The sequence below is a fragment of the Beta vulgaris genome, chromosome 9, assembly GCF_026745355.1.
Source record: "Beta vulgaris subsp. vulgaris cultivar EL10 chromosome 9, EL10.2, whole genome shotgun sequence".
Lineage (NCBI taxonomy): Eukaryota > Viridiplantae > Streptophyta > Magnoliopsida > Caryophyllales > Amaranthaceae > Beta > Beta vulgaris.
The window spans coordinates 54,340,841-54,367,729 of NC_079210.1; the positions used below are offsets into that span (position 1 = coordinate 54,340,841).

General features: G+C 32.9%; 3 protein-coding genes across 3 annotated transcripts; 2 read left to right on the plus strand and 1 right to left on the minus strand.

Annotated features, from left to right (window-relative positions):
* The first annotated feature begins 4,812 nt into the window (after nucleotides 1–4,812).
* LOC104904871 (protein LPA3) lies at nucleotides 4,813–10,206 on the plus strand. Its single transcript, XM_010693278.4, has 12 exons — nucleotides 4,813–5,242; nucleotides 5,478–5,508; nucleotides 6,084–6,176; nucleotides 6,260–6,322; nucleotides 6,598–6,709; nucleotides 6,903–6,988; nucleotides 8,091–8,149; nucleotides 8,247–8,349; nucleotides 8,447–8,507; nucleotides 9,537–9,619; nucleotides 9,716–9,796; nucleotides 9,897–10,206. Exons 1-12 carry the CDS (start codon nucleotides 4,938–4,940, stop codon nucleotides 9,954–9,956), a joined length of 1,137 nt encoding a protein of 378 aa, XP_010691580.1. The 5' UTR covers nucleotides 4,813–4,937; the 3' UTR covers nucleotides 9,957–10,206.
* Nucleotides 9,935–14,742, minus strand: LOC104904872 (probable N-acetyltransferase HLS1). The gene is made up of 3 exons (XM_010693279.4): nucleotides 14,118–14,742; nucleotides 13,252–13,391; nucleotides 9,935–11,365 (listed from the first exon to the last, which is right to left on the minus strand). The coding sequence occupies exons 1-3, from the start codon at nucleotides 14,331–14,333 to the stop codon at nucleotides 10,510–10,512; spliced, it is 1,212 nt and encodes a 403-aa protein (XP_010691581.1). The 5' UTR covers nucleotides 14,334–14,742; the 3' UTR covers nucleotides 9,935–10,509.
* A 10,116-nt stretch (nucleotides 14,743–24,858) lies between these two features.
* Nucleotides 24,859–26,526, plus strand: LOC104904873 (phosphatidyl-N-methylethanolamine N-methyltransferase). The gene is made up of 2 exons (XM_010693280.4): nucleotides 24,859–25,194; nucleotides 26,079–26,526. The coding sequence occupies exons 1-2, from the start codon at nucleotides 24,947–24,949 to the stop codon at nucleotides 26,326–26,328; spliced, it is 498 nt and encodes a 165-aa protein (XP_010691582.1). The 5' UTR covers nucleotides 24,859–24,946; the 3' UTR covers nucleotides 26,329–26,526.
* The last annotated feature ends 363 nt before the right edge of the window (nucleotides 26,527–26,889 follow it).

Sequence of the window (26,889 nt, forward strand, 5' to 3'; positions counted from 1 at the left end):
AAAGTTAAAGAGTAAAAAAAAAGATTTATGTGAGAAGAGAGATAGAGAGAATTTATTGTCCAAGAAAGTAGTGAAACAAGTAATATAAAACTTTCCGCAATGAAAAGTGTATCGAGAGGAAAAAACTTTATCTACCCAGTGGGTCAACAACCCACTAGACCACTACTGATAGAAATGAATAAATAGTGAAATCCAACCCATCAATTCTAATAATTTTTTAACGATTTGTTTTTAGTGGGTTAACTACCCATCGGATAGATATAGCATTGCGCTATATCGAGTATTATGAAACGGATAGAGTATTATTTATTTTAGAGAGTTGACAACACCAACTCAGTCTGAGTGAAAGGCAAAGCGGTGCTAATTTTGATAAAAGCCATGCACTGATGCACATCCGCACTAAATTAAAGCTTCGCATGCCCATCTCAACACTTTCATTTCTGACTCATCCCACTTTTTCGGCTCCGCGGAACAGATTCGTTTTGGCGCGCTCAAACACCAAAGGACAAATATACCCCTCTTTTCTCATTACTCATTATTTTAGACGCTAATTATAGATCTACTTCTACTACTTTAAGGCTATGTTCAGTTCACCTTATTTTTGCTTATTTCAGATCTAATCAGATCAGATCAGATCAGATCAGATCAGATCAGAAAAAATAAGTTCAGATCAGATCAGATCAGAAAAAATAAGTTCAGATCAGATCAGATCAGATCAGATCAGATCAGATCAGACCAGATCAGATCGTCAGATCAGTTCAGATCAGATCAGATCAGATCAGTTCAGATCATATCATGCTTATATTTAAAAACTTATTATTATTAAATATCTTTCACTACATATTAATAAAAATTATAATAATTGAATATTAATAAAGTACTCATTGAGACGAATCAAACAAGACCCCACATGACTATATTTTTTCTTATATATTGAGAAAAATCTAAAAGATTATCTCTTATTGTGAATAGTGTCAAGATTCTAAGTGACAAAGATAAAAAAAATACAAAGGGGTATTATTATTTACTAGTACATTTGTTCAAAAAATTATTATTATTGTTGTTGTTGTACTTATTAATTATTAATATTGTAATTATTATTAATCTTGTTGTTACCATTATAAATGTCATTGTTATTATTATATTAAGTTATTTTGTTGTTATTAAATAATAGAAAATTAAAAGCCACGTATTAAGAACATAAGATTGACGCAAAAATAAGAAATATATAAAATATGATATCTCAAATTCATGATAACGAAACTACTATGTTCGGATTACATTTCAAAATAAGCTAAGTGTGAGATACAAATTATAAATTTAGATTCGGTATACCTCTTCCTACCGAATTTCAAATCTCTCTAGCTATTTGAAGTTGCACGATATTTATTTATTTTTGCTCAAGTCATAGTTGTTTGTATATCTTGTTCTATTTTATATGGAAAAAAAAGAGTTCAGTTTGCCGACTTCTCAAGTGTGAAACTTTTTTTTAAGGGAAAGTGTGAAACATTGTATAAGTGCTCTTATAAATAATGACTTGAGTTATATAATTATTTTTAGTAATAATAATAATTATGATTATAATTATTATTGTTGTTCTTATAATAATGATAATAATAATTATTATTAATAATAAAAGTTGTATAAAAGTTGTAATAGAAATAAAATGATAATAATAGTAACACTATAAAGAATATCTTATAATGTATTGCATAATAATGATTTACAAAGTAATAATATAATAGTAATAATATATTTTATAAAAGATAAGATCTTGTTAAAAATAAGTTCAGATCAATCAGATCAGATCAGATCAGATCAGATCAGATCAATCAGATCAGATCAGAAAAATAAGTTCAGATCAGATCAGATCAGAAATAAGTTCAGATCAGATCAGATCAGAAAAAATAAGTTCAGATCAGATCAGATCAGATCAGATAAGTTCAGATCAGAAAATTTCAGGTGAACTGAACATAGCCTAATAAGACTTTATTTTATACATAAGTCTTTTTAAATACTACTAGTTTGGAAAGATTCTGTACAATAATTAAACAACTTAATGATAATGGGTTGATTAGATTAAAAAGTTGACCAAGAGGGTAAGGAAAACTGAGCACTAAAAAATTATGTTTTAATTGCCTAACAAAAAGTCTTGTTAAATACACACAAAAATTATAGGGACATTTTCTCTCTTTAAAATTATGTTTTAATTGCCTTGCACAAAGTCTTGGTCAACTTTCTAATCTAATCGGCCCATTTTTTATTAAGTTCTATAATTAATTTCTTCCTTATGACGGTCTCAATTAGTGGCGATTATGTATATCAAGGATCCTTATACTTATTTCAAAATGAAGGAAGTATAATAATTTCAAAATCAAACATCTTATATTTCATATGTTATGAAACAAGTGAAATACTCCTCTTAAAGCTACCACATAAAAGTAAAAAGTGTTTTACTTATTTTAAAATGAAGAAAATATAACAATTAATTATTAATTATATCTAATAAATTAGGGATATTTGAATTGTTGATGGTTTTTTTTGTAATGTCTTTTTTTTATTTTTTAAATTAATTAGGTAGTTTTCTTTTTTATTTTTTATTTTTTTTAATTAAAGTAAATAGTTAGAATAGAGATCTAATGAGGGTAAAATGGAGTTTCTAATATTTTGTTGTCTTACCCCTCTTCCCATGTAGAAAATATATTTGTAATTTTTAAATCTTAATTATCATTGTATGTGTCATTTGGCTTATTATTAATGATATATTTCATCCGTTTCAAAATAAGTGCAACATTTCCTATTTTAGAAAAAGAGAGGGAAGAGAGTAAAAAAAAAGTTCGCCTGAAAATCAAGTCAATGCCGGAAAATGGTCGAAGGGTCTGATCTGACAAGAAAATCGCATTTAAAGGTTGTTTTTCACAAAAAAAAAAAAAATTATGAGGTTGTTTCTGACAAAATGACACTTTTAAAAGGTTGTTTCTGACAAAAAAAACTCTATAGAAAAAGGTATTAAGTGTGTTTGTTGCGTTTATTGAACAATCATATGATCCTTTTAACGAGGAGTACATAATTTGATAAAGTATTGGTGCAAAACATAATACAGTAATGGTACAAATATACAATTTACAATATTAGACTCGTACACTAGAATGGTGTTTTATCTTCATTTAAATTACGAGACGTGATTTTTTTTATTTATTTTTTAAAAGAAAAAGTGTTGTAGCATGTATTAAGGGAGAGACAAAGTGTCCATCAATTCCATCAATACATAGCCAACATAGAGAGCAATATCGTTAGGAACATGGCACACCCAACATTGCTCAACACCAAACGGCATAACTCTAGCAAGGTGATGTGTCACACAATTGACATCTCTTTTTAACATGAGACCAAGCTACCACTACAAAACTCGAACTAAAAAACAACAGTTTTTTCACCATGACCCTTGACAAATTTTTTTTGCACCATTTACCATTTCAACTTTTGAAATTCACTATATACCCCTGACTTTTCAAAAAATACATCAAACTGTCCTTTTGACTAACACTGTTAAACTTCCGTTAGTTATTAACCCCTAATTCCCCCTAGATCCTAATTAAATAACCTAAATCTAAGACAAACCCTATCTCTAACCCTAACCCTTAATCTAATACCTAACCACCCTACCACCACCCCTCCACCACCCCATCCCTTCCCTCCACTGCCCCACCACCCTTCATTCGCATCAGCTTCCCGGTGGTCGACCACCTCCTATTTGCTAGCGTCATTTTATTCCACCACTACTCCTCTGTCTCCACTTCACGCCTGCCACTCATCGTCATCCAATTTAGTCATAATACCACCCAGCCGCCGTTCTTCGTCTCCTACTAACACCGTACCACACTGTCAAACCCCCTCCCCTTCCTCCGCTGTTGCGAACCCCCTTCCCCTCCCCATCTACAGTCGTGCACGAAGAAAGAAGAAGAAAATGGAGAATAGAAGAAAGAAGAAATAGGGGAGAGGAAAGTCGGGTGTTAGGGTGTTGCTGCGTGCTGGGCGGTGTGGTGAGGAGAGTGGATTTTGACGAAATAAACGGAGGTGAAGCTGCTATGATGGCAAGCAGGCGGATGGTGGCACACGCGTGAGTGTCGATGAGAAAGGAGTGAGAGGCCAGATGAAAATGGAGTGAGAAGAGGTTGCGCAAGCGACGATGGTCGGCAATGTGGGTTAGGGTTAGGAGTAGTTTTAGGTTAGGGCCTGTTCTCCCCAGCTTATTTTCAGTTCAATTCAATTCAGTTCAGTTCAGATTAGTTCAGTTCAATTCAGTTCAGTTCAATTCAATTCAGTTCAGTTCAGACCAGTTCAGTTCAGTTATGTTCAGCTCTTGACAATACTTTTACTCTCACATATCACTATTCATTTCAGTTCAGTTCAGTTCAGTTCAGTTCAGTTCAATTCAATTCAATTCAGTTCAGTTCAGATCAGTTCAGTTCAGTTCAATTCAGTTCAGATCAGTTCAGTTCAGTTCATCTGTTTTATGTCGAAAAGAACAGGCCCTTAGTTAATTAGGGTTAGAAGGAGGAATTAGGGGTTAATGACTAACGAAAGTCTAACACTGTTAGTCAAAAATGTACTTTGATGTATGTTTTGAAAAGTCAAGGCCTCAAGGGTATATGATGAATTTCAAAAGTTGAAAAAGGTATATGGTGCAAAAAAAATATTGTCAGAAGTATATAGTGAAAAAACAATACATGTTTGGACCAAATCACCAAACAGTTACTCATGTTGCAAGTAAATAGGAGCGAAGGTGGTAGTATATAAAGACGAAATTCATCCTCCTCCGATTTCCCACCTTATCTTCCTCTCTAATCTCTCCTCTGATCCTCTCCATGCGTCACTAAAACACAACAACTTGAGTGGTGGGTGGACTGGTGCTTAGTCTGTTACTACCTCCATTAATGGCGCTCTCATACCAATTCCACCATATTCACTCTCTATCTTCATATACAACTACTTCTAATTCTCGCTTATCTCTCCACTTACATTCTCCTTCATTAACAAAATTACCAAACACATTTTCTCTTCCACACAGAAGTAGAATTCAGTGCTCCACCAAAGATGCCCCATCAACCTCAACTGGTAACCCTAAATCTGGTGTTGCTGTTTATAAGCCCAAATCTTATGAAGTTCTCGTCACTGATGCTGCTAATTGTCTTTCACTCGCTCTTCAGGATGGCAAACTTCGCGTAGAAATTGATTTCCCGTAATAATCATTTTCTTACCCATCTCATTTATTTTTCAATCTCCACTTTATTTCAGTTATTAACTAGTTCTGATTAAATCCCCCAATTTTATTGCTAGAATTATGTCATATGATTAACATTCTGTTTGAGGTCATTGATAATATCAACTATCATTGTACTCCACTCTCATATATGATAATTGCTACCTATAACAATTAACTTTACATGTCTCTTTTTGTATTCTGTTTTCTACAGGCCTCTACCCAGCGATATATCTTCTTACAAGGTATGTTTTCTTGCATTTTTGTTTGTCTAATCATATGTTGTTGTCTTTTTTTAGCTTTAGTATGGTTAATGACTGCCAATTGCCAAACTCTGTCTCACACGAATTCGAGGTCTTAAACGCCTACATATATCTCTGTGTGCTGCTTGAAATATATGTTTTAGGGAAATCTTTCTGTAATCGTGTTTCATTTTTCTAATTTATAGAAAACGACGCTATTAGAGAGTGTTTGGTTCATATGATATGATTATGGTATGAGGTATGGGTTTAGAATGAGTAAAACCCATACCTAGTGTCTGTTTAATAATTTGATAGATTTAAAACCCATCCCTCGAACCCATAAGGTATGGGGTTTAGAAATTCAAGGGGGAGGTGGGTTTGGCTCATACTATTACCTCTATCAAGTTCTAAACCTATACAACCTTGTTTCATTCCTGATTCCAAACCCATACCACTATATGTTTGATCAACACTGTTGGCTACTACAATTGTTATGCTTATTACTATTAGATGGACTTATTGATTTCCATATATTAAAAACAGACGCATGATAATATCAAATTGCCAAATATGTGAAGGGATCTTCGGATGACTTCATTGATGCAAATATTCAGCTAGCGTTGACTGTTGCGAGGAAACTTCAACAGAAAATGCCACTCAAAGCACGAATAGTAAGATGCAATACTCCCTTTTATCTTTTTCACCCAACCTTTTGGAGACATAAATTTTATTTCTTCCTTTATGGGAATATCAGGTGTTTCCTGACAAGCCTGATAAGCGCAGGGCTACTGAGCTTTTCAAGACTGCTTTTGATTCGGTAACAATATCTATCTTGGACTTATCATTGTCTTGTAATGCTACATTGCTACCCTCTGTTTATTTCTTGTAATGCTAGATATATAACTGACTACTATAGTTTGGGGTGATATAATGTTGCTCTCACATAATTAACTTCTTAGAGATTCTCTCGCTTTTACCTTTTAGCTCATTGTTACTTGCTCTTTAATGTATTACGAAGGGGAGCTTTACTTGAAGCTTAAAGATGACTTCTGTGAATTCTAACAGCTGTATTATCATATTTCTTCATTTCAGATTGACGGCATCTCTATAGGCTCCCTGGATGATGTGCCTAGTGGTGCTGTTACTACTTTCTTCAAATCAATAAGGGAGACACTGGATTTTGATTTTGAAGATGAGAACGAAGGTAAATTGTGAGTGTTCGAGTGTGCTATTTTGTGATTTCAAGTAGCAGTTCTGCGCATTATTTTTCTTTTTTTTTTGTATGTTGTTGCTTTCTTGCTCCTCTTCTTTTGATGCTTCGCTCTGATCTGCATTTTGAACCATTTTCTGCTCCAGTATAATTGAACGGTTGAGAACTTGTTTTTCTCTGCACACAGGTCGCTGGGAATCTGATGATCCACCTTCACTTTACATATTTCTCAACTGTAGCACAAGAGATCTCTCTATGATAGAGAAGTATGTGGTATGATGATTTCGCTCTGTCGTCTTCTACAGATTTTGTTTTTGGGGCACTTGTATGAATGTTTATTCTGGAACTGCTAATGTGATATGTTAGCATCATTAGACTTTTGAAATACGATGTTGCTTTCCTAGTTTGTGTACTCTTGAAGCATTCTCAATGGCTTCATAATACCTCATATGCCAATATTTTCCTTTCTTGGTTCTGCTTGGCATTTTAGAACGATCAAGAACTCTGTGTATAAAATTATACTGGTGCACATATTTGTCATTATATTGGCATGTCATTTGCTTTGTAACATTGACAGATCATGTTTATCGTTATCTTGTCCTTCTAGAATTTGTTAAGATTTACTCTGCAATGGATTGGGTAGACTTTTTTGGAAGTTGAGTTTAGTTAGGAAGTTAATTGTCTCCTTTTTTTCTGGGTAATAGTTCTTGTATGCCAATGTAAAATACATATGCACCACTATAACACTAGAACTGTATTATGGTGTTACATATGTATCATTTTCGAATTTCTTGTATGCCAAGTGAAAGTGCCAAGTTAAAATGTCAGGCCAGGTGATATTTATGAGAAAGTGCAATGCCAAGCTTCAAGGTGGAGAAATTGAGCAAGGGTCGGCAATCTTTTCATACAAAGACTAACTAAAAGGTTCATAAGTTTTGTCTGCCAAAGTTTGTGGAGGTTTCTAATTAAATCTATTCAAAGTTACACTATTCAGAAGTTTACTATGTTTGTCCATCCTAAACTTGTATCTTTGACAAGACAAAATCAGTAAACATGGAGAGGGGTTGAGAGCTCACATATGATTGTATGAGTTGAGAGATGTATCATGAGCCACTACCCTCTAGCATATCCTCTGTGAGCAAATGAGCATGGTGAAACACTGTTTCCTAGAGACAAGGATTGATGGATATTCCCTTTACTGTTTGTTGAATAAGGAAGTACTGTGTACTTGAGAATATGCTTTCATTTGCAGTGTAAAGGAATTTTCATTCTTTTCTTTTCTTGTCTTTCTTTTTCTTTAACCAAAAAATTAAATTGAAATTGTGTGCATTTTGTAGAAAGTAAGAACTGATATCAATCTGTCAAAAATGTGCAGGAGAAATTTGCTACTTCCACTCCCACTCTCCTATTCAATCTCGAGCTCGAAACACTCCGGTATAAGTTTAGTTATACCTGAATTTGCTAACTATGTATTTGATTGTCTGATGAAGCTGCATTAGCTTATTGAAACTAAAAGCATTTGCTGTTACAGTGCTGACCTGGGTCTTCTAGGCTTCCCACCTAAGGACCTCCATTACCGATTTCTTTCTCAGTTCATTCCTGTATTCTATATCCGAACAAGAGAATATTCCAAGGTAAGTCTCCTGCTGACTTTTTATAGACTGGCTCCCTTAATCTCCTTATTTTTGGTTAACCATATATATATATTTTTTCCTTCTTGATGCATGAAAGACAGTGCCAGTGCCGCCTTATATCGTGAATTATAGTGGAGCTCTATTTCGCCAATATCCGGGTGAGTACGAACTAGAGATTGGTGATTACATCAGCCTTTTACTTGTAAGAGAGGATTAACGTTTGACTAGCAAGATATTTATTGCAGCTTTGCATATATTCTTCATATGTTAGTAACTGGTCTGGGCTTCTGGTCTTCCCACTTCAGTGACACAATAAGTTGATATTCTCAACGATTTTAACACATTACCTACTTTATATTTTTTTTAAGAATGTACTTTTCATTCCTTGATGTGCTCTGCTTATTAGACCAAATAGATTAGTGAATGGATATTAATGATCTGTAAATGATCAGTAGTTAGAACTTTAGAAGGATTGTGAGGTCTTATTTTAGACAGTGGAGAAGTCAATGATCATTCTTAAGCCACCCAGTTGAAATGTATTTGAGAAAAATTTTAAACTCCCTAATTTCTTTCCTGGTTGGCCTTGTTATTCAAATCATGTTCACTGAGGCCTACACCTATTCTAGGGTATGATATGTAACTATTTATGTTCATGTTGGGTTAATCTTGTGTTGACTTTCCGTCATGTCTCATATGTATATTGAGTCAAATTTTCCATCTGTTTCTAATTCTTGAAGGTGGTTCAATTTCTGTAACATGACATAGTCCCTATGTTTAACAATAATGTTAACATATTTCTTGGCACAAAAACAAGTAGGACACAGAGATATAAGAAAAAGTGGACTTCAGAGATAGGGGAGATAGAGAAAATAACCCCAATTAAGGTGAAGATACAAGTGTTATGGTTATTGTGGAACATCCTGTTTATGGTGTCAGCAATTTGTGGTGATAGAAATCAGCAATATGCTGGCTTCACATGTAGTTATGGGGTATGGTTCAGTTGGTAAATATATGCAGTTGACTGGAGGTATCACCTAATTATGGAGATGAGAAGAAGCTATGGCAAGTGTAGCTGTGTTGAGGATGATAAAGGCTCATACTCCATCTTTTTCTTTGTCCCTTTCCCGTTGCTTTTATCTTCCTTCTCTTATCGTTTTCTTGTGTCATGATACATATACACATTACAGGGCCTTGGCAGGTGATGCTTAGGCAAGCTGATGGTTCTTATGCTTGCGTGGCAGAGAGTGCGACCCGTTTCACTCTTGGTGAAGTAAGTATAACATGTCTATTAGCCATTGGAATTTCACCTATTATCAATAGCTTGCCCCATATTAAATCATTTCCATTAACATTTTAATTACGTCAGACCAAAGAAGAACTACTGAGGGTTCTTGGGCTTCAAGAGGAACGAGGAAGCTCGTTGGAATTTCTTCGTAGAGGGTATAAGGTTTGTCCTCCTTATGCATATGTTGTTCTTCAAGCTACTTTAACTTAGATTCTATGATAAGAAGTTGCAAACAATATCATGACTTCCTTAATGATTTCAGACTGCTACTTGGTGGGAAGAGGATACAGATTTGGAGGCTTCTTCTGACTGGAGAACTTGATCTCTATCAACAGTGTTATGCAGCTGTCGTGGATGAGCACCAAATGGTCTCATTTCATCAATTTCATGCTTCGGGTCGAATTATCATATTTGATTTCCGGACACACGTTACGAAATGTAGAAATCTCTCTCTTTTCTTCCTTATCTTCCCTTCAAGTGTAATTAAATCTGCTTATAAATGTTTTATTCCGACTTTCTTTTAGTCAACACATTATATACTTATATAGATAGATAGATAGATTTATGCGAGACGTTACATTCTTTACTCATCATACCAGTAAGAGAATAATTGTGGTAAAGAAGAAAAAGAGAACTTTTATAAGTCTCTCACTCCTAAATCTAATTTTCTTTGGTGTTCTTAGATGCACTATTTACATGCACACCTTGGAATGCCAATTGCACAACATAAACACTATTTACATGCACATCTTGTTGGCCAACAACATATCATAAATAGACACGAAATCTCGTGGTTGGTTGGGGGGATTTACTATTTTACTGCCAAAAGAAGAAATTTTTTTCAACTTTTTTTGGTTGGTTTGTTTTGGGAGAGATCAAAAATCTCGTGGATCAACGAAGAGCATTGATGATGACGATGAAGTACTCCAATCCAACGGTTGAGAATCATCGATGCCTTGTTTCTTTTGAAGTTTCTTCATACACCACAAATCTTCACTCCATGAAAATCTCTTCCAATGTGGGATAGCCTCAGAAACTGGGTCCCACTGTGCCACCTCAGCAACGACAGCCGCACATGCCACGTCATCCCTAGCCATATTGTGTGCAAAGTTGCATAGACTCTTCATCAAACCTAAAGAACCTTTCCCTTCCAAGTGAAGGCCATACAAGAAATAGAATCCAAAGGGTTTAAACATGTTTGGTATTGAAGGCACCTTGAGCCAAGGCATATGAGCATCTAAAACCCTACTTCCTAAACAACAAGCCTTTGTTAGCTTAGACACACCTTTTAGTTGTAATTGGTAGATTTCCTTAGTGTTCCAAACACTCATTATAGCAAAGCAAGGTGGAAGTCCCTTTAAAGGATCCCATTTTTGTAGGTACTTCTTAGGTACCCCTACAAAGGTTCCCAAGTGAAGCTTGCTTGATAATATTGATCCTATGTCCTTTGGGAAACACTCTGAATTGGTGAAGATTCTTCCATAGATCGACTCAGCTACTAGTGGTGGTACTCGAACAATGGCTGTGCCAGAACTTATAGGTTTTCGATGAGCATGTACTGGTTGTACCAATACGGTTGGGGTGCAAAATTTTGTGTAATTAAGTTTGTAGTTGAATAAGTTGATTGAAGCTTCATTGGCACAATCAGTCATCATGTAAACATAGTCTACCTCTTTTTCTTTACACCATTCCTCCAACTTCTTAACCAACTTTGTAGCAATACCTTTTTGCCTATACAAAATGAAGATCAAGGTTAGAGCTAATAAACTGAACAATTGACTAATTGATAATAAACATAACAATTGATTTATAATAAGCTAATCAACAATACGTCAAAATATAACATCTTTTTTCCTTTTTTTTATTAGGAAAGATAATTGATCCGAAAACCAACTCCTACTAGGCTACTCGCTTGCATGACACACCAACTCAGAGGCTAGGTACAAGACTAAACAGTCCATAATTAATGTCCAACATATTGTTGGGATGAGGATTCGGACCCTCGACAATGTCCTGAAATTCTGGGTGTTACTCCACTGAGCAACCACCTCTTTCTCTCTTTTTTTTCCCCTTTAGACATGGCCCTAGCGGATATATCAAGCAAAATATAAAAATAGGTCCAGTGAATATGCCACTCTGGTATTCTATTATGCTAAATTTGTGATGAGTTGATGCTGTTATGATTTTAAATTTTGTGATCCAATCAAACGTAAGATTGATTACACTGGTACAAATTCTAGGTCAAATGGTACTGCCGGCAAATCAAATTGAGATTTATGGAATAACAATTGTGAGACATTCTTGGTAGAATGATTACGATCAACAGTTATAGAATATATAACGAATGATGTTATGCTCTAAGCATATTGGTCAAGTAGTAAGCACATGATTAAAATATATCAACATACTGTACTGCTTTAGAATTTAGAAAGTGCTTCCATTTTTAATAGAGGACCACTTTTTTGCTAAACAAAACTTATTAACTTGACCATAAACCACAATTTAGATACCCAAATAGTGATTAAGATATCTGTGCAGTAGTGCATTAATCTATGGACAAAGCGTCCGAAAGTACATAAGAGCTAATCTCCGTTGGACAATGATTCTCCCACACTTATTTCATCCCAAAAGGCACTATTTTTGACAGGTGAGAAGCTACATAATTCCCACCCATTTTAACATGAGACCAAACTACTGAATTAAAACAAGAACTAAACGATGAAATGTCTTCTAAGACATTATCAAAATCAGACATACAAACATAGAAACATGATGTCATTAAAATGGATCCATCGACAGTGATTTATATATGTTGATCTATAATATTCTACTATGGAAAAAGAACTTTTAAAGCTAGCTGAATATCTTCATATTCTACTATGTGCGGCAAATGTGTCGATTGATGGGATAGGAGTTCTGATTCCTAACAAACGAAACTAAATAAAGCAGATTTGTCTCCAATTATATAGGATCAATTTGTTGACTTTTTTTAAATTATGGAATCTAATCATTTCAACTTTGTATAAGTTATAAAGAGTTTTGAACTTATATAGGACCTACTTATACCATGAAATCTGTATGGGAAAATTAATTTATTGATGGTTTCTAGTACTTTGGCCTTTGAACTTTATCTGTTTATTCATGCTTAATTTGGTCCAAGTGTTGAGAATAAGCATTTAACTTTCATGAATCTAAGTTTCAACCAATTCACTGCACATAGTTGAAATGGTAAAAAAAAAAAAAAATGTGCACGATAGAGATCTTTCCATGATAGTGATTAGTGAGCCATACATCAGCCTAGAATTTGCAAAGTCAACCAACTGATTTTACACCAACAGTTTTCATGTCGTAAATAATATTATTGGTATTAGTTTAGAAAACATTTTCTTTCTATGATTTTTTTATTCGTCTATTATATGGTTTTATTGATTAAACTTTCTCACAACCGGTATAGTATATGAGGTTTTGGAAGATCGGATTATTATAGGGATAAATAATAAACTTTCTAATTATTGATTGAAACGTACATACGTAATGAGTTGCTCATGCAACAAATATAATTCTGAGATCATATAATATAGTAATGCATAAAATACTGATGATGTAAAGAAATTAACCTGTGCATGGGAGATACTCGTAAGCCTAGAATATAAGCTAGCTTGACATAAACTGGAAGATCAGCAGCCTTTTTTCCCCTTGTAACGTCTTTTATACCTCCTCTTATCACCCCAACAATTTCTCCTCCAAATTCTGCAACCTATTCATATCATATAATTAAAACAACTTAAATTAATGAGCGAGATAATGAAGGTTTTATACATTCTACGTACAATACTCGAGTATTATGAAGGCATTAAGCTAAGTATATTGTGTGTAGTTTGTTTATCCAATGAAGTCAATGTTTTAAAAATTACTCTCTTTTAAGTTTTGTTCATTATGAAGTAGTGCGTGGTATATATGATCATGTATTCATGTTGAGCTTGAGATATTCATAACAAAAGTGTAAAGATTCAACACTACCTTGAGTTTGAGTTGTATATGTACTTATACGTAGTACATAAACAATTTGAATTCTAAAAACATATTGAAAAATTTCATGTTGCGTTCCTACCATATCCACGAGCTTCATTGGTACATAAAAGGTTAAATATTTCAATTTGAAAATGTTTCATGTATCAAGGTTTCTCTCCTTGATAATAAAATTATAGAAGTATTGTTTGAGGCGAAACTAACCCTTTTAAATTATTGAAGTTATATCGACGTAGTTCCTCCGTTTCATTTTACTTGCTACATTTCTCAATTCACGGATTTCTATACTTTTTTGTGGAGAAGAGAAGGGTAGATAGTAAAAAAGAAAAGGAACCCATGTCAGAGAAGAGAGATAGAGAGAGTTTACAATGAAAAGTGTAGCGACTATTATGAAACAGAGGAAGTAAATATAAACTCTAGCAATCTTATGCATTCGTTAAAGTAAATTACGTACCATCATAATACGAGTGGAAAAATGGCGTATTCTTCCAAGAGGATCACCCAATAGATGAGTGATGAGTGAAGGATTGCCTTGTTGTTGCCCAAACTCACATTGTCTCTCTAATTCTTCCACTTCTTCTTTGTCTTTCTTCTCATCATACTCTCTAATCACCACTACCTCCACACTTTTCTTTATTGGTGATTTCTCAGCTACTATTTTTAGTGACATATTTATTTTCTTCTTCTTTTTTCCGCACTTAAGATGGAACTCAAGTGAAGTTTTTTTTTAGGGGAGAAGGTTGATGAACTTCTGTGGTGGTGACATTTGTGCAAATCCACTCCTTTATAGAGGAAAAAGAAGTGTGACATGGCATAGGCATTATTAAAATGACAAGTGTGTCATCAAGGAAATGTTAAGGGTCTTTTTTCTTGTTGAGAAGGGAATGTTGGGGGTTTAATAATTTGAAACTATTATTACTAGTTAGTTTAATTTGTAAAATTTCATTTGATTTTTGATGTTTGATTTTTATTTTTTTAAACGCTATTTCTACTAAGATACTAGGAATAATTTGTATAGGACTGTTATTTAATTACGTTTTTTTGTTACGACAAAAAGTATGAAAAAATATCTATATTTAAGATAAACTTTAAATTTTACAAGAAAACATATAATATCGGTGATGCTTTGATATTGGACTTTTCATATTAGAAAGCTCAAATTTAGATTAATTTAAAATTATTAATTTATATAAACATGTTTTTTTTAAAAAAAAATTATCCATATGAGCCACGAATTAAGGCAGTATAAAGTACAAAGAAGGGGAAGAGGAATTTGAACATGTGACCTATTATTTAGGACACCTCAATCTTAACCACTAGGCCAAGACATCCTTGATAATTTATATAAACATGTGATTGTAAAGAGTGAAGAGTCGCAATCTATACTAATATATTAAAAGGCGTGCGTGAACCAGAAACGGTGCCACGTGGCGCTCTCCCTAAGGAGTTTTAGATCATGTAATCCATGTACAATAAAAAAAATTAGAAATTGCATAGTATAGGTTTTGATCCCGTGACCTCAAGTTCATGTACTAAAGTTTTAACCACTAGACCAAATAGTATTTAGTGCTATTATATCAAAGTACAATATTAATAAATGAATCCCCTCAAAAAAATATTAATAAATGAAAATTTTCTAATCCGGAGCATAGCCCGGGCATAATAACTAGTTATATAAGTAAAACCTGTATATAAATAGTTAAAAATAAGAGTAGTAATATTTTTCCCGTACGAGCCTTAACTATAGGTTGATTTTAGCATCCACTATAGTTTATAGCAACATATGATGGGATGAATACTTTCTCCTTAAATTTGATAATGATTGATAAGATATGGTCTCAATAATTGTCGTGTTGTCTTCCCTTTAATTAGTTCTCTCCTTGCATATAACTTTTGCTTTTCTCATGTGCCTTTTGGTTTTTGCGCAGCCAAGAAACTGCCCCGCGACGGCTTATAGTCCCCTCCTCCAGGTTTTTTTTTTTAATAAGAGCATTAGTGGTTTTAAAAAGGAGTGTTACTTTAATAAATTACGAAGTGGTAGTATTTTTTGGGGTTGGTAAGATATTTGGGACCTTGAGGCCAATTGTGGTTTGTGACTTGTGAGTCAGTAATAGTAACTAGTTTTTGTCCCGAACAAATTCAATTATACAATTAGTCTTGTAAAATGTTGTCTTATATTTAATTTTAAAATAGACAGATCAAAATTTAACATTACAAGAGAACGGATACTTTTTCGAATATAGTGACTAGTTATCATTATGTTACTAGTTATCTAGTTATTAATCATATAATTCATTTAATAATCACTTTTTTTAATACATTTAATGAATATTTTAATTCATTAGTGACTACTTTAAATCCATTGAGCGAGACTGTCAAATTATTTATTAAAAAATTTCATGTTATAATTCAAGATTCAAAGGGAAGCAAAAGAAAGAGAAAAAAAGGGACGACTAGGTCGGTGCGAGATGTCTAGAGATAGTGGTGGGTTAGAGTGAGATGGAAAATGTTATTTAGGCTCAAATTTGTTAATTTTACGTTAATATTGACCTTCTATTCAGAGGTCGCTAAGGCCATGTGCAGGGTGAGCAACTAGTAGTTGTTTTCAAATAACTAGTAAAAAACTCAAGGAAAACTTTAATACTTCCTTCGTTTTGTTTTAAATAAAATATGTGGCCTTGGCACGAGGGTTAGGAGAGGAGAGAGATAGAGAGATAGAGAGAAAGAAAAAGAGGGACACATGTGATGACTGATGAGAAGAAATGTTTCATTTATTATAAAACAACCTGAAATGGTAAGTGTTTCATTTATTTTAGAACAGATGAAGTATATATAAATTATACACAACTAAACGCTATCCCAAAAGCTACAAAATATAGCTTTTGACAAACACTACTAAAACACTAGTTTTACCACTAAAAGCTACTTATACCACTACCTAACCAAACACTACTATTTTTCTTAATCAATCAATATACTAAGGGTATGTTCTTTTCGGCATAAAACAGCTAAACTGAATTGAACTGAATTGAACTGAACTGAACTGAACTGAAATGATTAGTGATATGTGAGAGTAAAAGTATTGTCCAAAACTGAACTGAACTGAAAATAAGTTGAAGAGTACAGGCCCTAAAAGCTACTTCAAAAACTTGTGTCTAGCAGGTCCTAAATTTGAATATGGTAATTTAAAATCTTCAGAGTTAATATATAATCTTAACAAAATCCACTTTATATCATATAATTTTTAAGAAGATTATTGAAAGTTTTCAGTTCAATTTAGTCTCTCTCTACAATTCAGTTTCGTTCCATTCAATTTAGTTAAGTTAAGATTCTCTACATCTAAAAGAACGAGGTCTAAAGCAACTTGACTTGCTCGTTTGCTAAATGTGGCCTGAATTAGTTTAATCTAAATTGGACCCAATTAATTGCATACATTCAAGACTATTATAGAAATTATGAGATTATGATGTTTACGAGAGCACTCATGGTATACCCGGGTGTACCATGAGCATGGTACACCCAGGTATTTTTGTAATAGATTACAATTTCAGGGGCACGTTTGTAATTCCACGTACTCTCTCTCCTCTTCATCTCCCGCGTGTTTTCACTGCCATTTTTTCCGGAGATGCTGTCGGGCCTGCCACTGCTCATTTCCGACGGGGTGTGTGACGACGGTAGTGACCGTTCAAGTCTTCGTCATTTTTGTCGTTGTTGTTTCAGGGCTCATTTCTCTCAATTCTTTCTCTCTCTTCTTTCTCGCCGGAAACATAGAAATCAAAACTTCCATGATCTGAAATTCGCGAGATGATGATGATGAGGCGACTGGAATTCCACGATCTGAAAGTCGACATATCTGAAATTCGCGAAACAAAAGGAAACAAGTTGAAAATTCGTCGATTTGTTCAATTTTTCATTGTTGATTTGTGTTGTTCTTGTTTTTTTGCTCATTGTTGCTCATTTGTTCAATTGATTTGGTGTTGTTGTTTCAATAGTTCTCTCTCTCCTCCTTCCTTCCAAACACAACAATGGAGATCTAAAATTCGCGAAAAAAAAAAGAAATTTCTAGATCTGAAATTGAGGAAGAAGATGATGAGCAAATGACAAAGTTTGCTCGTTTGGGTAAAAGTGTGCTCATTTTCTTAAATGAGTAGAATTGCTTGCTCATTTTTCTACATTTGTTCATTTTAATCATTTGCTCATTTGCTCATTTACTCATTTGCTCATTTTGCTGAAAATAGCCTTGGGTGTACCATGAGCATGGTACACCCAGATCTACTATAAAGATTCTCGATGTTTACAACTACCCTCTCTTAACTAGCAATAAGCAATGTAAGTTAACGTATTCATATCTCTATTATATAAGGGAAGGGGTGAGCAATGGTGTCCTCTTTTGAAATGCCTATTTTGCCCCCCTTTTATTTCTAAATTACAACTTCACTTACAAACTACAACCTATGAAAAAATTGACTTAAAATCAAAGTGTCCACTTTCTTTACAATTTATGAAGTATTGTATCGTACTTAATTCAAAAATCAACTAAAAAATTATAATATTAGAAATCATAAATAAATTCAATAAAATTTCTTTTGTTCATAGAATTTAACTTTGAAAAGTAAAAAAAAAAAAAAAAAAGAATGGTGAGAGACTTAAGTGACAAAAACTAAACCAATCAAATTTTGCAACTAAAAACAATTATAATTCGTATGTCTAATGTTCAAATTTTGACTCTTATGCCGAAGAAAATCGAGTTTCTGTTTCGAAAAAAATCAAGCACGCATCGCGTGCAAAAATCCTTGTTTTTATAGAAGAAAAGCACAAAATTTATTAGTTCTAAGTTATTCATAAATATATGATTAATGAATTATTTAAAAAAAAGGCACGAGTCACCGCCATTGTTAAAGTGATAAGCATCTTTATGGTCGTGAAAAATTAATAAACATAAGGTGGACTGATACCATTAAAAAAAAAGATATGGAGGATCAATTCACAAAATACAGAATGTCAGACATCCTAGCGACTTAGCCAGAATACTGGTATCTCCAATGTGGCAATGTGGTACCATATGTGATTAGATTAATTATAACATTTAAGCCACATAGGCATATATAGTTAAGTGAATATAGAGATACGATTTTATTATAGGCTATATAGAAATATAGAATAATATAAGATGCAATGATCATTGATCAACGCAAAAATAAGATTCCAATTGGTGGCGGTTGATCATGTACATATCTTAGTAAAAACAAGTACTCCATCTCTAAATCTTTTCTTTATCTAAAAGTCAATTATTTGATTGTATAGCTTGCAACTTGCTCATCAATCATCTTACCATGCTTTGTTTGACAATTAGCAAATAGTTGTTAGCGGTTAGTTTATTATAATAATTGATACTCTGATAGTTGTTAGCTTATTGTATTAGCTGATTTAATTAGCTGATTGTATTAGTTTTTTTTATAAAGGTGTCTGATAAGTAGCTGATAGATTATTGCTACATTGTTGTGTAAAATGACTAATAAGGACATGTGCATAATATATTGTTGTACATTATATTACTCATTGATGTAATTTTAAACAATTTTAGGACATAACTGTAATTGGTCAACTCATTCCTAAATCTCTAATGTCAAAAAACTCCTCCTTCAAAATTTTCAAAAGTAGCTTTTTGGACCTAATAAGCTAATTAAAATATTTTTTAACCAAATATCAAATTAGAGGATTGCCTAGTCACCTCTAGTATAAGCTCATACTCTAATTAATTTAGCTCCAAACCCCTTTTTACCAAACAAGGCAAATAAGTTATTTTTAATTGCTTGGTGAAGGAACTCACTACTCAATGGTATCTCAACATTTTCAAATTTCAATCAAACAAGTCCTATGCTTTGGAAACGACTCAAACTTGAGCGAACTTGATCTCAAAGCTAAGTTCTAATTTTTTTAAAAAAAAAAATCTATTAATCGAAAATGCAATTAAGTTTAATTTGTGCATATCTTATACCTTAAAGTAATCTTCAAACTATTGTTTATGTCATGAGAGTTGCTAAATCTACTAGTTGAAGTAGGATGCAAACTTATAATGACAAAAGTACCCTAAAAATAGAAAAACTATTTTGTTCATCTTCATCTCTATCAAAATCACTTTAGTCACATCGAACTCTCCTTGCTTCGATCCTTCGTTCTTGTCCTTTCCATCTTCGAAAGAAGTGATTTTACGTTGCATTTAAAACTATGTAAATTAAAGTATTTTTTTTTAAAAAAAAACAAATCATCCAAAACAACAGTTGAATCTCACTTGATCGAAAAGATTATATAACATCCAAAATAAGGCCATATTTAAAGACTTGTACAAGTTACATTTCCAAGTATATAACTAGAAAGATAGTCGAAGCATCCAGCCAAAGAATGTGCGCATGCATATGGTTATCCACGTACTTGTGGCCATATATGATATGTCCCATTTAAGTGTCTACCGTTAGATATGTAAATATAGAGCACTTTCTGAAATTTACTTTAGAAATTAAGTAAAATTATTAAACACGATTATTTTTACTACTCCCTCCGTCCCATAATATAGTGCCTATTTCATTTTTGGTGGTCAAACTTTAAAATCTTTCACCGAATATTCTCATTTGTATATATAAAAAAACATATTCATGTAGGATTGTTAGATTCGTCTCAATGTGTAGTTTCATAATATCAACTTTTTATATTTTTTATTGATAAAAAATTGAAGATATTAAAGGTCAAAGTTACGTTTTGGAGACCGTGAAAAAAGAAACAAGCACTATATTATGAGACGGAGGGAGTAACTTATTGAGTACATGATCTTATAAATATACTAAAGTGTTAAGATTAAAAAATCAATGGCGGCTGCTTGTCTGCATTATTAGTATTAAAGGAGCGGTTATCGATCGATACAAAGTAAATTGCATTCTTTCGTCTAATTATTGGTGCAGGTGGATAGAATCATGCATTCATGCCACCAAGTGTTTAAATTGATTAATTAACACCAAAGATTGCCATGTGATGTAATTATCCCACCATAATCTTCCCCATCCAACAAAACCTCTAGCTTTAAGCACCATTACTGAAGTAAACATACACACAACTTCTAGTTTCTTTTTTGCATATATATATATCTAATATTTATGGAAAGATGAAAGATATAATTGGTCATTGTCAAATTTGAATATAGTATTAAAATATCTTAGACCATTGTCGGATTCTTTAATAATTGATATCAAATATAATAGCGGAATTGAAATTATTTTAATACGAGAAGGAATCTGTATATCATAAAACTAAAATAAAACAAGTAATAAATTCTAGACATATCATATAAGGTTTCAATTCTAGAATGAAGTTTGGAAAACTCTCGTTTGGTATTACTGTGGTGTCCTGTTTTTGGTTTTTTGATTTTCAAAGTCATACGATATATATCTTATAATGAATAAAAAATTAGTCAAATTTATTAGGAACATGAAAACCACTTTCTTTTTTTGGTTTCCTGTTTTTAGTTTTTAAAAAAACTGAAAACTGAAAATAAAAAATAATAACGAACGAGCTCTAAAATATTATTTAATATAATTTGTGATCCAATTTCAAATTACATTTACCCTATACATGCATCACAAACAAAACCCTTCCAAATTACATTATTTCCTTTGCCAATTGCCATATGAGAGTTGGATAATGCATGCTTACGCTTAAAAGAAAGCCACGTATGGGTATGAGGAAATAATGGAATGTACTTTTGTCCTTGGGACTGACATACTTAATTTTCAGAGGGACCCGCACTTTTTTTTAGGTATCTCTCGAAATGATTATGCTAATTTGGATTTGAGTGTAAACAATAATAATGCTTTAGCTTTCTTTGTACTCCTAATACCCTTATCAACATTTCATATAATTGAATCAATATAAATCTTAAGCCTACTAGGACTCTAGGAGTGTGTATCTCCTTCATTTAGAATTAGGATTATAGATCTAGGTTATGTTTAGTTCACCTGAAATTTTTTGATTTGAACTTATTTGATATAATTTGAATTTATTTTTTCTGATTTGATCTGATTTACAATATTTGATCTTTTATAAAATATATTATTACTTTGTATTCCCTCTGTTTCCTAAAAATCTCTAGATATTTTTTTTTTGTTATCTATATATATAATAAATATATTAAAAGACGTGCATAAACAAAAAACTGTGCCACATGACGCTCTTTTTAGGGAGTTTTAGTTCATGTAATTCATGTATAAATTTTTTTATAGAAATTACAGACCTCAAGTACATACACTAAAGTCTTAACCATTAGACTAAATTGTATTTAGTGTTATTATCATAAAATATTATATCACTAAATAATTTTTTTTTTATCGAAACATATCGCGAGCCTAATAACTAGTCATATTTATACGAATGCATTTACAAAGAACTTTCTATTTCTGTTGGTTTCAAGGTTCTTTGCTATATTGAGTTACAATTACAAGGTTAAACACATCAATCAAACCCGGCCCGTTAACAAGACAACATGAACAATAAATTATTTTGATGTCACACAAAAGGAGCAGAAATTCATGGCACTAGTAACTTCAGCCACAAATGTCTGCTGTGTACAAAAGTTTAATAAAGAGAAGAAATTGGACCACAATAACATTTTGATGTAACATTTAATAAAGAGAAGAACCACAATAACATTTGATGTAACATTTTGTCTCACCATTATCAGATGCAATTTTATCCTCGAAGTGGAAGACGCCAAGACGGTGGAAAATATAGTGCACAATTCACATGACCCACTTCAGATTTTCTCCTTTGGGCCGGGGTTGTTTACATAAAGGTGATTTTTCATAGAAAGGAACTTTAGATTTGGGAGATTGATGGATTTCTTGAAAAGAGTCTTAGATAACAACCATGTTTACTCCCTTTGTTTTATTATAATTATTATACATTATCTATTGAAACTAGTTTACATATAACATTTTGATCAGTGTTTATGATTTATACAAGAAAAAGAAACAATGGTTCAAAATCTTATTTGATTCATCTCATTATGGAGTATAATTTTAAATATCATTTTTATAATTTTACAAATATATAATCAACGATATTAAAGGTTAAAGTGTAACAATTGAAAGGAAGTGGAGGGAACTGGATATCTACTCTCACTTTAACACAAGTATGTAAAGACAATAAAGTAAATTCACAAGTGTTCGATATAGAGTTTATTATTAGTCACAAATGATAAGAGTGTATGATATACGATTAGTCACAAATGACCTGAATAATCGAGTGTCTATAAGAATATACATAATGCATTTGAAGTGAAATAAGAAGAAGATATGAACTATGAAGGAACAACAAGATTTATATTTTATACTATTATTATATATATTTGTTGAATAGTAAAATTAATTCATTAATAAAAAGTCATGCGACATCTACATAAGCAATCGAATCAAACAAATACATAAGTTGAATCAAACAAAAATTTCCTTCATAAAAACTACGATCGTCAAACAAATCTTGCAATGTGGAACATCTCCCGCTTATATCGCTGGAAAATACAGCCTTGTTGGAGAGACAATCTAACGATCCCTTGTAGCCGTGAGGATGATTTCCGTCGGATTCATCTGACCGTATTCGAAAAATTGATAACCTTTGTGATCCCACATAATTCTTCACCAACAAAATAATTTCACGACAATCCATTAGATCTAGTATCCCGGATTGTAACATGTAGAAATTCCCCTTCTAAAAGAGGAGAAAAACCTGTCTTTCGAAGGAGGTCGAAAAACCTTGTATTTCGAAGGAGATCGAAAAACCTTTTCTTACGAAGGAGATCGAAAACCCTTTCTTTCGAGGGAGAAATCGTTATTGGAAACCTAAAAACAAATAAAAAAACAAAGGTGGGGGCTTTCCAAAGGTAAAAACCGATGGAAGATACTATTATTATATACTTTGCCTTTGTTGTCATATAGTCCTTTTTTCAAATAAGAAAAATTGTAAGTTACCATTTTTAACTTCATGAAGTGATTTGTAATTGTGAGGAGGGGCTACAAATTATTTATTCAATAATTAAAGGTGGATGCATGATTCTCACTAATTAAAAATACTGGTTACAACTCATTATCCATGCAAATCTGTGAGTTCATTATTACTTAATTGTTTGTTTAATTCATTCTAGAATTTGTATATGAACAAGCTAGCGGATGTTATAGTTTTGTAGGAACAATCCGCATGTATGAATAATAATTAACTAGGATGTTGGGGCTTCCGTCTAGTTATTGTTGGCATATTTACAATTAGGATTGTGAGAATGAGGAAAATTTCAATTGATTAGAGTTTTCCTCCCGATTTTAAAGAATTTTGAGATCGATTTTCATCATCCGTTTTAGCGACTCTCTAGCACCAAAAATAAATTACAATTTGGATTGTAGTGAAGTATTTAAAGTGTAAGCAATCTATTTTTGGGCCTTGAAACGGATGAATATGAATAGCAAGTTGTTAAATCATGGTTTTGGAATTAAACTTCCATTCATTAGATGGTCAACTTTATTAAAGTCACAAAAGATTCAGCATCAATAAGAAATCAAAATGAGATGTTGATAGGTGATTACAACTCAATGAATTTGTAAAAGTGAGTGACAACTTAGTGGTTAGGTTTTCCCTCTTTTTCTAATTTCAAAAGGTTTTGTGATCGATTTTCACCTTAACACGTTTGGATCCCTTCTATTCTTCCAACTTGTCAAGATTTTTCGTTACCTTATATATATATGTGTATGTGTGGGGAATACTTTTTTGGGGAGGCCCAACCTCTAGAACATGCGCTCGGAGCAGAATAAGGTGGCAATAGAATATCATAGAGATGGCCACTGCCCACTCGTGTGGGCTGGGTAGGCTAGTCTGTGGGCCCTAGTGGGTCGGACTAAAATTTCACAGTCCAGAATCGAACCGTAATATTCATGATTTGAGTGGGCTGGTTCACGGGCTGAAAATTTTTGCCCATACTGATCTGTTACCCATTTTCACGGTTCGTGGGGAGGGATATAAAGATCTCTAAATGATATAAATAGTACTTGATGTGTCTATGTAAAGATGGGCAGAGAAGGAAAGGACTAGGTGGCCCATTAGTGATATGTGCGATGGGAATGAAGGCCCATATTACCCATAGGCCATACAAATGTCCCTAATGAATAATCCCTAGTATGATTGAGGAAATCAAAATCAAAGATAAAAAGTAAAAAATAAAAAATCAAAATCAATCAAAGAAGAAGTGTAAAGATGGGAGTGTTGGAAGGAATAGGAGTGATAGCGCCATTCCCATTCTACTATTGGTTATGGAATCATCCTCAAACATGGGTAGATCTATGCGGGAAAAACAATGAGCCATCTAAGTTAATGGCTTATGTCTCCCATCTTCTGAAACTTATTCAATTTCTTTCTCTTTTCTCCGTCTCTTCTATCTCTTGGCAATGGCCTCCTCTCTACTTTTGGCCTCTCTTCCTTGCTGGTCAGTTCCTCAACTTCAGGTATTGTTTTGTACCCTTCTCTTTCGGATCTTTGTTTATTTCCTACTCATTCTCTTCGTTTCCGAATTCTATTTCTATGCTTTAACTCAACCATAGTAATTAGATATGTTACTTATACGCGGATTGTGTGTCTACTTGGATATGGGTGTTCAAGTATCCGCCTCGCTTATTTTGTAGAAAAAAGTTAAGTTTTTAGTAAAAAATGAAGTATTTATCTAAGTAAAGTGTCGTATTGGATACCACAAGACACTCTTTTTTGAAGTAAATGAAGGTATTGGAGTAACGCCCGTAATTAGTATAGGAGTTTTATGCAAGCTAGCATATTCTTGGTGTTTTCACTATACTAATACTATTGTTTTTTCTTTCAATTCTATTTTTGTTTGTTTTTTTTTTTGAAAAAATTGACACAAATAATCCCAACTCAGAATTATTTTTGAATAAACCTAATTTTGAGAGAATCTTCTCAAAATAAACCAAAGTATTACTTTTGTTACCCAGACTAATCCGTTCTAGGTCTATAATATATAGAGAATTAGTAGTTCGAATTAGTTTGAAAAGGTATTCTCTAAAGTTGGGAATTGGAATTATCCTAAGATAATCCAAAGTTGGGATTATTTTTAAAAGACGGGTGAAAATTGGGCTTATTCGTGTCAAACTTTTTTTGCTTTTTATATTCTTGGTGCACAACTATTCATACTCATGCAGTTTTGGTGCCAATTAATTAACTCCTAAACTTAAGTAGCTGTAGTTGAACTTAGTTGTTTGTGAATTACTCTCAAACTTTAATTTCTAGGTTAATTGTATTATATGATAGAGAAAAAACATAAAGTAATTTCTTTTTTATGGTGTTCAAATATTGATTGATATTATGATTGGTATTACAGGGTATATCAATTACTGGGTGAAGCTGGGACTTATTATGGTGTTCGATTTGGAAAGAACATTCCTTGGGTTACAGAATTTCCATTTGGATACGTCAAAGATCCACAGTATGTTGGAAGCATTTTGAGTCTTTTGGCATGTCTTTCATGGGTTCCGTTCCAGTATATTCTCCTCTGGTGCCTTGGCTATGTGTTCATGATTTATGTTGAATCCAATGAAGATCCTACTACTCGTGCCAAACCACTCAGTTGAACTTCATATTCACTAATTTCATTCAAATGAAAGTTATAAAGCTTATCAAGTATCAGCTTTTCGCTGCTTATTCTGTTATTTTTTAATCTCTTTCGTATCTGTTAGCTTTAGTTACCATGTAAGATACTAGTTATTTTTGGTATCTCACTCAAATGTCAGAATGTACAATTATTTTTAGTGCATCTTTTACATCTTCAATATCAATATCTGCCAGCATACATTATACATAGAACTTACATGTTTTCCTTTCAAAGATACAAGATATACTTGGCAAATTTGTAGAAAATCCCATGTAAATTACAACATACGACTTATAAGAATAAACACCATTGTTTCCGGTATAAGGATAAACACCATTGAATCGAAGAGGTGCCTGAGGCTTTTTGAAGAAATTCAATGGAAAGAAAAGGTATCAGGGATAGACATGTCTCAGGAGAAACTGAATCGCGATATCTCTTTATCACCATTCTTTCGAGATGATACCTGTAACATGAAGGAATTTCATGAGCTGTTTCTGAAAAATTCTTGTCCCAACTCCAGAAGGCAGAAGCACTCATAAAG

Coding starts and splice junctions, on each gene's coding strand:
- LOC104904872 (XM_010693279.4), bottom strand. CDS start 14,333: ATGTCACTAAAAATAGTAGCTGAGAAATCACCAATAAAGAAAAGTGTG. Junction 13,392..14,117: donor TTTCCACTCGTATTATGATG/GTACGTAATTTA, acceptor TGATATGAATAG/GTTGCAGAATTTGGAGGAGA. Junction 11,366..13,251: donor CGAGTATCTCCCATGCACAG/GTTAATTTCTTT, acceptor CATTTTGTATAG/GCAAAAAGGTATTGCTACAA.
- LOC104904871 (XM_010693278.4), top strand. CDS start 4,938: ATGGCGCTCTCATACCAATTCCACCATATTCACTCTCTATCTTCATAT. Junction 6,710..6,902: donor TTTTGAAGATGAGAACGAAG/GTAAATTGTGAG, acceptor CTCTGCACACAG/GTCGCTGGGAATCTGATGAT. Junction 6,989..8,090: donor CTATGATAGAGAAGTATGTG/GTATGATGATTT, acceptor AAAAATGTGCAG/GAGAAATTTGCTACTTCCAC.
- LOC104904873 (XM_010693280.4), top strand. CDS start 24,947: ATGGGAGTGTTGGAAGGAATAGGAGTGATAGCGCCATTCCCATTCTAC. Junction 25,195..26,078: donor GGTCAGTTCCTCAACTTCAG/GTATTGTTTTGT, acceptor TTGGTATTACAG/GGTATATCAATTACTGGGTG.